This window comes from Gobio gobio, assembly GCF_949357685.1.
Source record: "Gobio gobio genome assembly, chromosome: 9".
Lineage (NCBI taxonomy): Eukaryota > Metazoa > Chordata > Actinopteri > Cypriniformes > Gobionidae > Gobio > Gobio gobio.
In genome coordinates this window covers 35,809,887-35,826,541 of record NC_137115.1, presented here as the reverse complement: position 1 = coordinate 35,826,541, position 16,655 = coordinate 35,809,887, and the positions used below count along the sequence as shown (strand labels likewise).

The 16,655-nt window shown below is 38.9% G+C and overlaps 1 protein-coding gene across 1 annotated transcript in view; it reads right to left on the bottom strand.

Annotated features, from left to right (window-relative positions):
• pclob (piccolo presynaptic cytomatrix protein b) overlaps positions 1-16,655 on the bottom strand; it is a 123,504-nt gene that overhangs the window by 37,410 nt on the left and 69,439 nt on the right. Inside the window, exons 19-21 of the mRNA XM_079826153.1 lie at positions 11,162-11,626; positions 4,775-10,958; positions 2,681-4,398 (exon numbers count right to left, since the gene is read on the bottom strand). Of these exons, the coding sequence (XP_079682279.1) occupies positions 2,681-4,398; positions 4,775-10,958; positions 11,162-11,626 (8,367 nt within the window). The remainder of the gene's footprint in view (positions 1-2,680; positions 4,399-4,774; positions 10,959-11,161; positions 11,627-16,655) is intronic.

Below are 16,655 nucleotides of genomic sequence, written 5' to 3'. Positions count from 1 at the left end.
GTTGGTTTGGTCGTTTGGCTGTTTCCTTATAAAGGTCCAGGAATTTGTGGGTTTTTTATTGTATAATTTGTCAAGTTTTTTGCCAGGTGGCTTTTTTAATTATATGATGTCATTAAGTTGCTGTCTTGACGCCAGCCAATCGCTGCATTGTTGATCGTGGTTTCGAGTATCGATGCATCTGCCCTCTTCAGGGAACACAAGAACGCGCAGTAATCTTAGATAATTTAATCCAGATATTTTAATCCAATCCGCGAATTCGTTTGAAGAACCAAATTAGCCAGATATCAGTTATCACGATTAAAAGATCTGGGATCTGTCAAATCATCTCAGATGTATTAAGCGAGGTACGAAGAACGGACCCCAGGTTGGAACAAACTGTGATTTTTAGTTGATGACCACAAGATCATGCATGTATGTATCACTGCAGGGTTGCACTTTATTTTACAGTATGTGTAATTACAATGTACTTACCTAAGAAAGTACTGGGTAGTTTAAGGTAACTACATGGGTTCAGGTCAGGTTTAGGGGTAGTTTTAGGGTTAGTACCTAGTTATTACCCAGTTATTGCAATTACTATAATAAATACATAGTATGTACATGGGGAACAGGACTGTAAAATAAAGTGCTACCCTCTGCAGAACACTAGTTGGTGTTACCCAATCAGTGGGGTGTTTTCAAACCACCATGGCCATTTTCAACCGCTTTACCCGATTTGCTCTAATCCAGTGGTTCTCAACTGGTTTTGCCATGGGACACACATTTTCCATAAGCCGTGACAACATTTTTAGAGGAATTTCACCTGATTCTTAAAAAAGTATATATATATATATATATAAGGGGTGTAACAGTACACATATTCATACGGAACCGTTTCGGTACAGGACTTCCGGTACCGAAAGCAATCTTTAACAGTTAACAAAAACACAGAAAGACGTCAATAAAACAGCTTGTAAACAATATGTCACATAGCATTTACCTCAGGAAAGTCATTCAGTGTCCAAAACTTGTTAGTTCGCTAGAAAAATGAACTATTTCGTTATATATATGCACTATATTAGACTATATTCCTTATATTCTACTTAACCTGTTAGTGATGTCTTGATTATTTAATGTATGTTTAAATAAATGTCATTAAAATGACAGCCACTGTAGGCTAAAATGATTATATTTATACAACGAATTGGAGTAAAAACATAATTTTATAATTAGAAGTTAATGCAAAAACTGCTTTATGTGAAGTTTACAAATTTACATACACGTGTTAATTGAGTGTTGTTATATTATTATATCTAAAAATAAAAAGCACCTGAATTTAGGCTAATAGCTTGGGCTCTGTTGTTAACCTTTAATATTATAGTAATGTGCAAGTAAGGGCTCCCTATACAGTTTACAGCATTAGCAGAGATATGTTTTTATCCTTAAATGTTTAGTTGCGTACCTAGCCCTTTTGTGTACCATTAAATCCCTAATATATATATATATATATATATATATATATATATATATATATATATATATATATATATATATATATATATATATATAAATAAAAATAACCAAAGATTACTTTTGTTCATTTCAATGTTGATTCAAAAGCATTGATGTAGAATCAACATCATGGTGTAAAGTTGATTCACTAGCTGCATTTACATGGACCCTAATAATCCGATTGTAACTGGACTAGTAGCACAATCGGAATAAAAAAAGTTGCATGTAACCACGTCAATCGGAATGAATTGGCCAGATCTGATTAAAATTTCATTCAGCTTGTAAGGGCTGGTTTATTCCTTTTGTAAACTGCTTGAGAGGACATGTAAACACTTGATCGGATTGAAAACCGAAACTGGAGAGTACTGCACATGTGCAATGAAATAGCCTAATGACGTATGATGCACGGAAAAAGCTGTTCTTCCTGTTGGATAAAGTGTCATAAATCAGTGTCCTGTCATTCTGAAATTCTCTTTCCACTCATTGTCTGTGAATTGGAGCAGGACAACGTTGTCATGCAGTGTGTGCATGTCAAAAGATTAAATCCGATCAGAAGCTTGTGAAATATAAACGCGCACATCAACTCAATCAATTTATTTAGCATTCATGTAAACACTACGTTCGGATTCATCAATCAGAATGAATTCATTCAGATTGAAGCAAAAAGTGTCTATGTAAACGTAGCTACTGACATTACCATTGATTATCTTTGTTAATTTGAATATTGATTCAACTTCGATAATGTATAATCAATCATAGTGTAAGGTTAATTGAACAATATATATTTTTTTATTTCAATATTGAATAAAATAAACATCCGTTGAATCAACATTATAATTGATATTTTGTTGAAATCTCACCATTGTTTCGAGATTAATTGCAGGTGTAAAAGTGATATTGAACCAACCTTACTTCCTAACATTGATTCAGTGACATTATAATTGAAACAATGGTGAGATTTCAACAAAATATCAATGTTAATTGTGGGTGCAAAAGAGATAGTGAACCAACATCACTATATATCTCAATGCAATTAGCGTTGGCGCATCAACATTGACTCAACATTGTTTCAATGACTGCTTGCAATCTGGGTTTACAGTACACAGCATGGTAACTTGGTATGTAATGCAAGGAGAGGACAAAATAAAACTAATATATAAATAATAAATCAGTTTTAAAGTGCAGTACTTACTGAATAGGTTTCTGAGTACTGATACATCATTCTGTCCTCAGTTGTCGGACTGAGTGATTTGGGGTCAGACAGAGATCGTTGTGAGGCCCTTATTGATCTTGGACTACTGAGGTGCCTTGATGAATCAGCAGTAAGCATCTTCTGTGAGCTTTTCCCAGGGGACACTGGTGAAACTGGGGAGCGTAATACCTTTGGAGATTTTGTAATTAACGAGCTTCCAACATCATCAGCTGTCAGGTGTGTGCTAACACTTATCGCAGCAGGCGCTAGGCGTCTTTTATCTTTGTCTGATGTAATATCTGAATCGCTTTCTGTTTGACCCTCTCTGTGTAAATCTACCTTTGTGTCCACCTGAGCCCGAACAGGAGATCTCCTAATTGTCCCTGAATGCTCCGTCTGAACTGAAATCTCTGCTACAGTCTGAATTGCAATACTTGATACCTTGGAGCTTTTACCCTTCTCTCCATCAGCATATCTAGTGGAACGAGACCTGCGTCTGCTCCGAATAGGGACGTCCCACTCATCCTGATCTTCATCATCAGTTTGCACACAGCTATCTACACTTCTCCTACTTCTTCTCCTTCTACCTGAAGGAATCTTCTCAACACCATCTTCATCGTCTGTTTGAACACCACTCTCAACCAATTTCTTACCACTTAACCCTACACTTTGATCTTGCAGGTTTATGGATAACTGCAAATGTTCCTTTGTCTGTGCACTCACTGATACAGGAATGTTTGAACTATACTGTGTAAAAGCCCCAGAGGTTGTTGTTAGCCAGTTTTGACCTGATGTAGAGTCATGGGTGGACACTGCAGATGACGTTGAGTTATCATCCTTCACTGGCCAGTACTGTCCATTATCTCCCCCAGAATATTTTGAGTCAATAATAATTTCTGAGCTCATGGGTGGGGACATACCCTCACTTGGCCTAAACCCATATGGGTGTATCTTTTGATCTTCTAGTTGTTGCTGGAGTTGCTGCTGCAATCGATGGATTTGCCCTAACTGAAGTTGCTGTTGTGCAAACGTTTCTTGTTGAAGAATCAGATGGGCTTTGCGTTCCTCTTCTTTCTGCATTAGAAGTTGCTGCTTCATGTTCTGAAGCTCCTCTAGCTCCTTCTGAACGATGATCTGCTCTTGTTCACGGTAACGCTGTATCTCTTGCCTCTCCCATTCAAGCTCTTCAGCTAGACACAGCTGCTTCAACTTCTCTAATTGTAAAAATTCATGTTCAGCCTTGTACTGCTGGCTCTTGCTGTCATCTAAATCAGGGAAATTTGGCGATACCAGTGTATCCAGGGAGGCTGCTATTGCCTCAAGTGTAGCATCTGAGTAGAGCTCAGGGAAGGCTGTCAATGAGGGAAGGAGACTGGCTAATGCAGAAGGTAGGATATCATTTGATATATCAGATTGTTGGAACATTGATTCGTCTGTGCCTGTGGTGTTTACAAATCCATATGGAGCAGGCTGATTTTGAAGTGCTGAAAATGTCTCTGTAGAATCAGTCAGACTATTGTACATTGTGCTAAATATTGAACCTGGTTGGGTAGTAATTGCATACGTGGAGGGAACGGGTGCAGCAACTGATGAGTAAACAATGCCATTTGTCGATCTTAGCAAACTATTAACGCCAAACAAAGTTCCTTGAGAATATGGAGTAGTGGTGATCCCGGTAAATGCCAAAGTGCCTTTCTTTGAGAAGTCTAAGGCTTCTTCTGTTATGTTGAGAAAACAAAAATAGCAGCATCATCAGTATCTAAATGGATAATTTCTCTGTTTCATGCAACATTAATTAACTATGAAATGGAAGCCAAAGAGCATGCACATTTCTTGTCAGTGTCATCAGACTAGCAGGATGCAAAGCCAAAACACTGAGGGACAACACGAAGGCAAATGCATGCATCTGTTTAAAAAAAAGAACAGAAAAACACAAGAATGAAAATCAAGACATTCAGAGAGTAAACTAAAATATAGTAAACTATAGAGTAAACAAAAAATTCTAAAATATAGCAAAATAAGGGACATAACCAATAGAAAGTACATTTCTCAAAATTAGCATACAAAAATATACATGTGCACTGCAATACTGACCTGTTGACATTTTAGTTGATGTCAAATCAATAGCCCCCTCTGATGCCCCATTCTGATAGGTGAATCCATTCTTCCTTTCATACCCAAAGGTTCCCAGGATCCCATGTTCTTTGAAGTTACTGTTTGACATTGAAGCCTTCATGGTACTGAGATCTTCAATGACAGGTGTTGTGGCAATATTAATTTGATAGCCAATTTGATTGTCTGGTTGTGTGGTCACAGGTGGCTGTGTTCTGCAGCTTCCTGTGAAAGGAAGCCTGTAGATTACATCACAGCAAACAGTTTGTCTTCCATATGTAAGGTCAACTGGTGTACCATCATCTTCCACAACAGTTGTGATCACTCCAGAAGATGAGGACAAAGCGACCATGGTTTTCATTGTCTTAGAAGTGGTGAGGTCTACAGGTCCAACTGCTGATGGCTCTGTATGCATTGGCATTCCAGCAGTGGCATTTACAGGAACAGGCATTAGAGGAGAAGATGTGCTTGCAACAGCCCTGTATGACAGATTAATGGGAATCTCTGCACTAGTTGTTGACTTAGGTTGAGAATGCACAGGTCTGTACACTATCTGTGCAAGTGGCTCAAATGGATTGTACGTGTTAAGTGGAAGAGGCACTGAAGTTGCATTTCCCAGGTCCAGAGGCTTGTCAACTGTGTTATTGTTGTAGGCAATTGTAGCTGTGCAAGTGACAATTGTTATGTTATCAGTTACAACAGAGAGTGTTGTAGTAGGGATTATTTCTGCACTAAGATTCACAATTTCTGGCTTTACAGCAGAGGCCTGTCGTCCGCTTGATTCACTTGACAAGGAAGACCTACTTGAATCTGGGGCTCTTAGATCCATCCCTTGATCAGTCATTGTAACATTGACTTTAAAAGTAGTAAGATCTACAACATCACCAGGGTAGTGTATTTTTCCATTCTGTTTGGGTTTAGAATGGATTTCTGGCTGGATTAAGACTGTAGCTCTCACAGGTTCAGGTATGGGTTCAACAGGAATCCTCTCCTGGACAACTGACACAGTTGTTCTTTGCACTTCAGTAGTGACAACTTGGGTTACAAGATTAGGCAATGTGTCAGGATGCTGCTCAGTTGTTGAGATTGCAGAATAGACTTGGCTCATGCTTGATATAACTTTATCTTGTCCACGTATTTCTTGACTCTCAATAGATTTTGTAAATTGGGTAAATGTGACTGGTAATGGTGGCACAGCTGTTGCAGAAGTCACTACTGGAGTTTCTTGTTTTTGCTCATAAACTGTTTGTTGCTCTTGAAGCTGTTTTATTGGAACTCGTGAGGGATCCATGTTAGTCAGTGCCTCTTCTGAAGCCGAGACTATTAGTACTTCTTCCATATCCAAACCAGGAATGTCTTCATTCTGAGCTGGGATTGGAATCTGGGTTATTGTTATTGGTACAGAATATGTTGTTGGCATTTGTTGCATCTCAAGTTCTTGTCGTACATCACTCACTGTATGCTGAGCAACAGACTCAGAAATTCCTGACACTGGGGTTAAGACTACTGGTACCTCTGCTAAGGGTTTTGATGTATTCACCACTGAGGCTGAAGGCATGGAAAGATTAGAACCTATGGAAGGTGTGGTATACATCATTGCTGGATATGATGTTTGTTCCATAGCAATGGGTGGTGGTGGTGGTGGTGCAGCTGCTCCTGCAACAGGTGCTGCTGAAATCCAAGAAGAAGATGCCATTACATCTGGTGCTGTATAGTGTGGTGTTATATTCACAGATGGGAAGTGCATTGTATTCTCCATTGTGACATGAGAAACAACATTCGTAGTCTGTGCTACTTCTGATGATGCCACTACAAGAGGTACTAAAACTGATGTTTGTACAGAAGGCATCTCTTGAACTGTAACACAAGGTGATGTAATACTTTGTGTTGAATCCACAGCTGGAGTGATATAATGTGTCTCCATTGAGACTGAAGCAAAGTCAGGTGTCATCACCACACAGGGTGCTGCTGCATTTAAAACTGAGATAGCCTTTGGTGGGGCTGCTACAATTTGTGCTGAAATTAATGACACGGGTGCATCCACTACGGCTGGAGAAAACACTCTTGGAGCCTCAGAAGGAACCTGCTGCCTGGGAGTTGGAAGTGATGATCTTCTCATATGTGCTTGAGTTGTAATGCCCTCCACAGGTGATCCTGGTTCTGAGGGTAATGTTATTACCACATACGTTTCAAGAGTTCTAGCAAATCTGGGTGACAAGGGGGATTTTGGTGAGGAAGCACTGTGCTTGGTGTCTACAGGGGCAGTCAAACTTAGTGACAATGCATTTGGAGGTTCTCTTGTTCTTGGCAAAGTTGCAGCACGAACTGTTTGAACAACTACTGGTTCAGGGCTAACTGGTGGCTTTACGCTCTCTCTTAATCTGTGACTAAATACCAGTCCTGGGGGAATACATACAGGTTTGGGGGGAACAGGGGGTGGTGATTTTTGTGTTGGGGTTACAGCTGGTATTACAGTCACGCCGGCCTTAGACAATGCGATATATGGCAGTTCTGGTGGTGAAGCTGTGGGAGGTGGTGGAAATGAAATCACTGGTCTATCTGTTCTTTCTTGAGGTTTTGCAGATGTCATACAAGGTGGAACTGTTGTATCAGTGATGAAACTTGATACTGTGGCTTGATAAGTAAAAGGAGAAGCACTAACAATAACAGGGTGGCCTCTACCATCTTCAATATTTTTTTCAACCACCACATTTTCAAGACTTGGAAGTCTGATAGAAACGTGACCTTCCTGTGTCTGTACAGCAGGATAAACATTTTGTGAAACTGATTGTTGTGAAGGAATTACATAATCTGGTAGATTTTCCCGCAGTATTTCTGCCATCCTTGGCTGAATATCAGCCATTATAGATTGAACTGGTTGGGATGTTGTAGCTCCAAAAGCAACAGTTGTAGTAATAGTAGGAGAAACAACAGATACTGTCTTTGCAGCAATATGCTCTCTGTGATCTGTTGGAGGTGAAATAGGGGATGGTTGGCCTAATGGGGGTGCTATGTCTGATCTGGTTTCCACTGATCTCTGAATAGGAATTTGAATAGAAACACTGGTTGGACTAGAGACAACACTTGCTGGTATTGAGGCTGATACCATAGTTAAAACAGAAATAGGTGCTTGATCCACTGTTGAAACTGTAGCTGGAAGTGGGGCATAGGTTTGAGAAGATACTGGACAAGTCATAGAGATTGACTGTGATGGAGATGTGACCAGGGGAGGCATTTGGGCAACAATGGGGGTAGTTGTAGGAATCTGATTCCTGAGTGCAATAGATGGCAAGGTAGGCTCTGAAATTGAAGTTTGTTCTAGAACTGGATGCTCTAATGCAGGGGACACAATATCTGGCATTTGAACAACAACAGAAGTTTCTATTAAATGTGCCTCTTGATATTGAACAATAGGTGTAGCAACAGTAGTTGTAGTAGTTCTCACAGGGTCTACATTTGGAGAAGTCAGTGGTGCAACAGTTTGTTTGTCGGTAGAGGCTGATTTCGGAACAGATGTTGGTTCATGTATTGTCCCAGCCAAAGGTTTTGGAGCTGAATCATGAAGAGCTGAATCCAGTGTATGGGAAGAAACCCTATCTGGAGAAGGGACTGTTTCCTGTGTAGATTTTGGTACAACTGTTGGTTTTGGAGCCAGGTTTGGTTTTGGACCTATTGTTGGCTTTGCAACAAGAACTTTAGAAGGAGTCAAACTTCCAGCATTTTCTGAGACATGTGGTGAGGCTGGAATGACTGGTGAAGGGGATCCAATAATCTGTGTGGAAGATGTAATAGGAGCAGTTGCAAGTGAATGGTGCGTTGTGTCTTGCTCGGACACCAAGTCTGGCATGTGAATTACAACTGGGGAAGAAACATCAGCAACACTTGGGCTAGCTGGAGTAGATGTCTGGCCAGAATCTGGAGAGGAAGATGGTACGGTTGTAAATTCTATATTTGAATCTGGGGATGAGACTGCTGGGGATGTCGGTGGAGACGGTGGTGATATTGCTGTTGTCTCCACAACATGCTTTAATGAAGGAACTTTACAGATTACAGAAATGGGAACAGACTCAAGGGACTCTTCAGGGGCTTGTGGTTCCTCTTCACTTTCAGCAATATCAGTTGGCTCAGGGGACATTTTTTCTTGTGTGACACTGTCCTCCTCTTCAACTTCCTCTTCACCAGAGGAGCACTGAGTGATCTTTAAGTCAGGAATTGGATATAAAGCTTTATACAGAGATACATCCTGAGTAGATGTTGACTCTGTAATATAAGGCTCCAAAATGCACTCAATAGGTTCAGCTATGTTGTCTTCTTCTCCACTTGAAGGGATGAGTATCACCTCGGGGGAATCATATGATGACTCCGACACAGTCAGAGGGGAGGCGGGAGACAGAGTAGTTGATTGTGTTGGACTTGTTCCTGGTGTTAAAACATCGTTTTGTGTTTTCAGTAACTCTTCATAGGCATCCTCTGTTTGCAACAGTGGCTTTGCATTTTTATCTGTAGTAAGTACATCATTTCCAGAAATAGTCACATAACAAGTGTCACTGACATAAAGTGGCAAGGATGTGTCGACCTTTGATGCATGTGTGTGCTGAGCCTCCTCTTCTTTTTGCGAGATCTTTTTCCTTTTATGCATCATTTCCTCATAAGCCTCGTCTGGTGTCATGAGTATCTTGACCGACTCATGATCAGACATCTTTCTGAAATCTTGCTCATGGGTGATTTTACCAAAAGCTGTTGCAGCCTGTTCTTGTTCATCAACTAAAGTTTCATAAGCATAGTCCTCTATTAACATGCCTCCATATAATGGTTCAATATCAGGTGGTGTGCATGTTTTGTATTCCTGTGCTTTCTGCATCATTTCCTCATATACCTCTTCAGCACTCTTTAATGGCTTCTCTGCAGAATCTTGTGTTTCAGATGATAATGTTCTGTATTCTGCATTCTCTGGTTCAGATTCAACACTAGGTGAAATGTCAGAGAAAGAGGAGGACTTGTGTTCCTCCACCCCTGTAACCTGCTGTAATTTATCAGTTTTAGTCAAATGCTCACGTCTCCTTTGCATGCCCAGATCATCTCTTTCTGTCTTAAATTTTTTTGGGACCTTTCTTAACTGCTGCTGATCATCACGTTCATCTTCCTGCTCCATATGTTGATCACCCTCCTCACGTAAATCCTCCTCAGAAGAGTCCTCTATAGTGGGAAGGGCCTGGCCGTGTGGTCTGTGTTTTGCCTTTCTTTGCTGTTTACTCTCTGTTCTTGCCTTTTTATCACTTGTGCTACTGTCGCTGTCTTCATCAATAGAGGACACAGAAGTAGGTGAAGCTGTTCCTGGCGTGATGCTGGATACCTGAACACTGGAAGACCCATCACCCTTGGACAAGTCTTCGATCAGACTCTCATACTCCTCTGGGGTCTGTCTAACAGGAGTTTTTTGTGTAATGGCAACTAATGTGGTGTCAGTACCTGTGACATTCCCATTGTCATTTGACTCATCTATTTGAATTCTGAATTCCTCCAATGCTTCTGAAACAGGGATGACTTGGGCTACTTGATCATCTTGGTCATGAGAAGACAAGCTGATATCAGATCTCTCCTCAGGTTCTACAGTAAGTTTCTTTAGGGCACGTTTATGCTTTATGGAATCATCTGATTTCTCAGCCTCTCTGGTTTCTTGCTGTTTTTGTTGGTCTTCTCTGACATGGTTTTCCTCATCAGATTGTAAGTTCTCATCTTCACCCATGTGCATTAGTTGTCTTCTTATGAACTCTTCATCATCTCCAGAATTTGAACTGTCTAGTTTGTCTTCTTCACTGCTGGAGGAAGGAGGCCTCACTCTTCTTCTCTGTATCTGAGGGGAGGGTTCACTCTCACTGCTGTCCTCGTGGTATTGTTTTTCACTATCATGTGCTCTAACAGGTAAGAGTTTTGTAGCAGTCTCTTTTATGGCCATTTCACTGACCCTCTGTATCTCCTTAAGCTCTTCCTCAGCGGAGCTGTATGATTCTACCGAAACCGGCAAGATGTCCTTTCTTTGTTGCTCTTTAACATTTGCTTTTAAAGTGTCTACTTTAGAAATTTCAGAAAGACTGCTATCCATTTGTATTACAATATCTTCCTGTTGTCCTTTTATTGAAGGATGAGTATATGTATCCTCTTTAACCTGTATATAATGAAGAAAGAAAACAATTAAATGAAATCTGTAAAAAACATAGAACTCCTATTGTAGTTGTCTCCTTTAAACAGGCACGCCTCCTATTTATAACAAACAATTATTTTTAATATAACATCATATAAACAAATCTTTAAATAAGGTAAAAACAACAGCTTCTTGCATTGCTCAATGATGTGTACGTAATACTATACCTTTGGCACTGCTGGAAATGTAGACATTGATCCTCTATCAACTTGTGTCTCGTCTGGGACTTTGTCTTTGCCTGTTTCTTTCAAAGTGACCTCAGCAGCAGCAATAATAGCTTTCTGAGACTCTACAGCTGGTGTTGGTGCCACCACAGCTGGCATCTCAGTCTGCAGCATATCTGTGGTTGAAACAACAGAGAGAGGTGCAGGGACTGTTGAAGTGGTCACAGCTGACTTTTCAACAGTAGTAGGGGCGGTTTTCTCCTCTGCCTGCTGTCCAGGAGATGGTTGTTGCTTGGACTTTAGAGTAGGTGCTTGTGAAGGTGCAGGAGTCTCTGACAGCTGTGTTTTGGGAGTGACTGTAGGTTTATCTTTTGTGGATACAGGGTCAGATATTGATATTTTCTCCATGTCTCCCAGCTGCCCAGCTATAGCTCTCTGTGTTTGACAATTCAAACACAACCATTCAGCCTGCAAAAAACAAGGAAAAGAAAAGAAAAACATACACAATGAGATACAAAAATATACTTTAATAAAAAATAAAAAAAATACTTTATATAAATAATATTAATATATATCCAAGAAATATATATCCATCCTGTCAATCAAGTGCCCTCAAATATTGTGATGGCTCTTGAAATATGCTTGAATAAATAACAATCTTAGTGCATTTAGAATAAATGAACAATACATTTACTGTCCTCAGCCATTTTTACTAAGGCTCTTTTCATTATTCATGCAAATAAGAGCCACAGTAATATGTTTACACGTGTTTACGCCCATGTGTGTGAGAGAGAGAAGGAATGAGATAAAACGTTCACACTGAGAACATGCTGCAGTGTGATTGAAACACACATTCTCTGTCCCTAACAGGAGATTAGGGTTTATTCCCACATCCAGTGACGCAAACAAACCATAATTCATTGGCACATGGTCTGACTTGAATACTGTTCTTTATGATGTAACACGCCCTCTGTCTCTTTTGTCATACTCAAAGGCTTATTCACAAAGCTGTGATTATAGAAAAAACATTTTCTTAGAAATTGCATTATAAATCAAATAATTTAAAAAGATGCAAATGCAAATTAAAAGGAAATAAATTGAAAAACATATCCCAAGACTAGCTCCAGACCAGACTGAAACCATATCTCCTTTCCAACATAGCTATTCTGTTAGGAAAATCCTACTAAATCTCTTTGTTTGTAGATAATTTGTATTCTCTCTCTCTCTCTCTCTCTCTCTCTCTCTCTCTCTCTCTCTCTCTCTCTCTCTCTCTCTCTCTCTCTCTCTCTCTCTCTCTCTCTCTCTCTCTCTCTCTCTCTCTCTCTCTCTCTCTCTCTCTCTCTCTCTCTCTAATAATATTTTATTAATGATTGCAACAGAAAGCTGACAGATGTATTGTGGGTGTTTTTTAACATTGTGTACCAGGGAGAAGAAATTAGGCATAGCCAGATGATGGTAAACACATGTAATCACAGACAAAGTCAATGAGGTAGATCAGGACAGCCTTCCTCTTCAGAACATCTGAATTACAATAAAATACCAGACTAAAGAACAAGGGTTTGACTGGGTCATTACTAAGTGTAACCATGGAAACTAGATAAGATTTATGTCCCCTGGAGCACAGTTTGTCCTGAGCATTTAGCTCTGTATCAAATCCTAGTGAGCAGCCTACATACAGCATTTTAAGGCACCTTAGGCATGCTTTCAAAGCGAAGACCGTTCCAAAAGCATTGCATCTATTCTTCACACAGAAGCAAAATTAATTAAGAAAAAAAATAAAAATAAATAAAGAGAAATAAGGAAAAATCTATGACGATTAAGATAAATATTAAGGAAAATTAAGAAAAAACTATCCAAGATTGTGGACAAAGTTGAGAGAAATTGTGATGTCTGTAAGCCATCAGCAATGGCCATCGTCTATCGGCCCAACCTTACTTAATAAACAGCAAGTGTTTGGAAAAGCTTTGTAGCTCTTGTGAGTTTGGGCAAATTTGTGAATAATGTGTAGTAATGGAGTCACATTGGTGAGGCAACCGCCTAGAGCAGCCTATTTATTGAGAAAATCCCTCAAGGGTACTGCTGAGCAGGAGAGGCTTCAAAGTGCTTATAATAAGGTTCAACATCCAGTACATAATATTTCAGTAATACAATAAATATGAACTGGATAACAAATAACTACTAGCCTACTATAAACTAGATATGCAAATGTATCTATTACAGCAAGATAAATTAACTCACAAACACAGCCATTACATGAAAAGAAATGCCCATAGTGGCAAAAAATAAATATAACAAGCTCATTTCAACACTGGCTGTGGCTTCAATAAAAGGTGCAATCATCACCACTAACTGATAACTTGACTGGCTTATGCATATGCAAATCAGGAGAAGCCTGAATTAACACACACGACCATCAGAGCAGGGAGACCAATCAGAAGATTTAATTAACAATAAAAGGAACCAGTCCTCTTTTTCAGTATGTAACTTTGTAAAAGAATGTTCTCATCACTGCTGCTTGTCATTTTTGCATGCAGGCAATGTAGAGCACTGATCATGGCACATAAATAAGACAGCAAAAACAAAAAGGCTGAATTGTGGGAGCTACAAAAAGGAAAATATCCCTAATCAAGGTACTAAACAGGGATGAACAAAACTACATATTTTTAAAATCTATAAGCCTATGTATTGCCTGAATGACTACATGACTAATCTGTCTTCAGAAATCTTGGAATAATTAGGCTAGTTTGGGATTCACATAACCCTAATCAGATATGTTTGTTTAGGGGTGCAGACGTAGGATGTGCTTTTGTGTTTTAAAAGGGTACATAACTCACACAGTTTCTGCCAATCTCATGTTAATCTTGAGTAGTATTGCATCCTTCATATCTCCAAAGTGTTTGATCAGACAGATACGCTGTACCGATTCTTTCTGAAAACAGCCAAAACAGACTGCATCCACTGTTTCCTTAACGCTGTGTTATTTGGGAAGCTGAACAAGGTTATCTTTCCCTCACAACCAGCAACGTTTCGGTCTTATGACCTTCATCAGTTTCTTCAAACAAGTTTTGATATCTTTTGCAAGTATCGATAGTGTGTGGGATTTTCTTTAACTTTTGAGATTTTTTTTATCCTCTTTCCTACGCACCTATCTATTATTAACAGGTGTGCAATCGTAATTGCCAATTAATTGATTTTGTGGTTTAAAAACAAAATGACAGCGCTGCCGACAGAACCCGAACGAAGCTTGTTGATGGGTGCACTCTTGCTCTTACTCTGGTTGATGTGCGCACGCACTCATCCGGGAGAAGTGCCCATACAAGGAATTCTGTCCTTTATGACGTCATACAGGGCCATATTCAAAAAAGAAAATTTCCAAAAACTTTGAATCCTGAAGGAGTGTATTTGGCTCAGAAATGTGCAATTTGTATCGACAGAATATGGTACTTTCAATAGTGTCTGGACATTTCTTTTAAGAATATTTTGCCAATGTTCACAATCTAAAGCTCTTTAGTTATTTATTCAATTCTTCCTCAGCATTCTTTAAATGCTTCTTCACCTTTACTGTGATTGTCTGTATTTGATTCAGTACAGAATTGAGAAAATGGCCTAGGATTTGAATGCTTTTTCAGATCAATTTAACTACATGCCATGATTACATTCATTCTACAAAGAACAGTCAAGGAGAGACATCATTCTCTGAGATCAATTACATCTGCTCAAGCATTTGGGAAGAAATGTCAGCGTCCCTGTATAACAAAGACTATATGATTAATTTGTGAGTGATTTATACTTCTCTAGGATATTTATTTTATTTTATATTTGTTCGTTTCACATTTGACACTATGGCAATACAGTGATTAAGGACATGCAGAAAATAATGTTTCACAGAACAAAAAAAGCACAAAATTCCATTTCATTTTGAGAACATTCAGACCAAAGTTACAGTTAGCAAGTAAAATCTAGTCAACATAAGAATGAGAACAAAAGATTCTGCCCTCTGAGTTTTTTCATGAAACACAGCAGTGAACAATCATGCAACATTACCCAACATCATAGATTCCCACCTCAAAGTGTTAGTATGCCTGGTTGCATTCCTGTCGTTTACAATTCAAATTCAAATTTGTTTTAAAATTCAAGCCAAAACTTCCAGTACACTGGTACAAATGTACAAAAAAAATGTGCTGAAGTATCATATACAGACATAATTCTGTAATTAAAATCTGTCTGACTGACAAAGATATTCTTTTTAATGTGTGTGTCTGAAAGTAGCTTTTCAGATTACTGCCAGGCCTTGTAGTGTGAATTAATGCAACCTGCTGATTTAATTTGTTAAAATTAGCTTTCAACAGAATTTATTAGGGTTCTCAATCTTTCTCAATGAATTTCCATTATTTTTACTTGACTTTTTCCAGTATATACTGTATTTTTATAGCAACTGCACTCACAACGCAGCTGCGTTAGTCCAAAACGCAGCTGCTAGAGTTCTTACTAGGTCAAGAAAATATGATCATATAACACCAATTTTATCATCTCTACACTGGTTACCTATTAAGTTCCGTATCAATTACAAAGTATTGCTACTGACCTATAAAGCCCTAAATGGTTTAGCTCCAGTGTATTTAACGGATCTTCTATCGCCCTACAATCCATCGCGCTCTTTAAGATCACTAAACTCGAGGCTTCTGGTCATTCCTAGGATATCTAAGTCCACTAAAGGAGGGAGGGCATTTTCACATTTAGCCCCTAAACTCTGGAATAGTCTTCCTGATATTGTTCGAGGTTCAGACTCGCTTTCCCAGTTTAAAACTAGATTAAAGACGCATCTCTTTAGCCAAGCATTCACATTATAAATACGTTTTATACTACAGTTAAATCAAAAGCATTAATATTCTGAACAGCGGCTATGCTAATTATTTCCCATCTGCTTTTCTGTTGTTATCTTGGGACACTAGTCCCGATGTAACTAGTTCGTCAGCTCCAGTTTGTATCCAGCCTCTCATGGAGACTTCAGATGCCCCAACACCTGTGATGAGACGACTCGACGCCTGTGAAGAGACGACTCAACGCCAGCGTTGTTATGGCCTAAATTAATACATGATTGATTAACTTATTCTAACATTTTTCTTTAACATTCTCTTTCTAACATTTTTCAATGTACATTTATGAAATGCGCTTTCTGTAAAGCTGCTTTGAAACAATGTGTATTGTGAAAAGCGCTATACAAATAAATTTGAATTGAATTGAACAAGTAGTCATAGTCACTGACTATAACTAAAAACTGTATTGACTACAAAAATTACTATTCTATTAAATTGACTTTTCCAGGGCTCTAAAAAAACACACTTTTGAAATATTCTCGTATTTTCAGGTTTGCCAGGACGAAGGAAACACAATGAACTAATTGTTTTTATTTGTTTGTTTGTTTTCAGCAAGAAAGGCTTCATGAGCAATAATGTGTTTCTAATAAGGTTTAACAACTAGTACTTGACAAATCCTT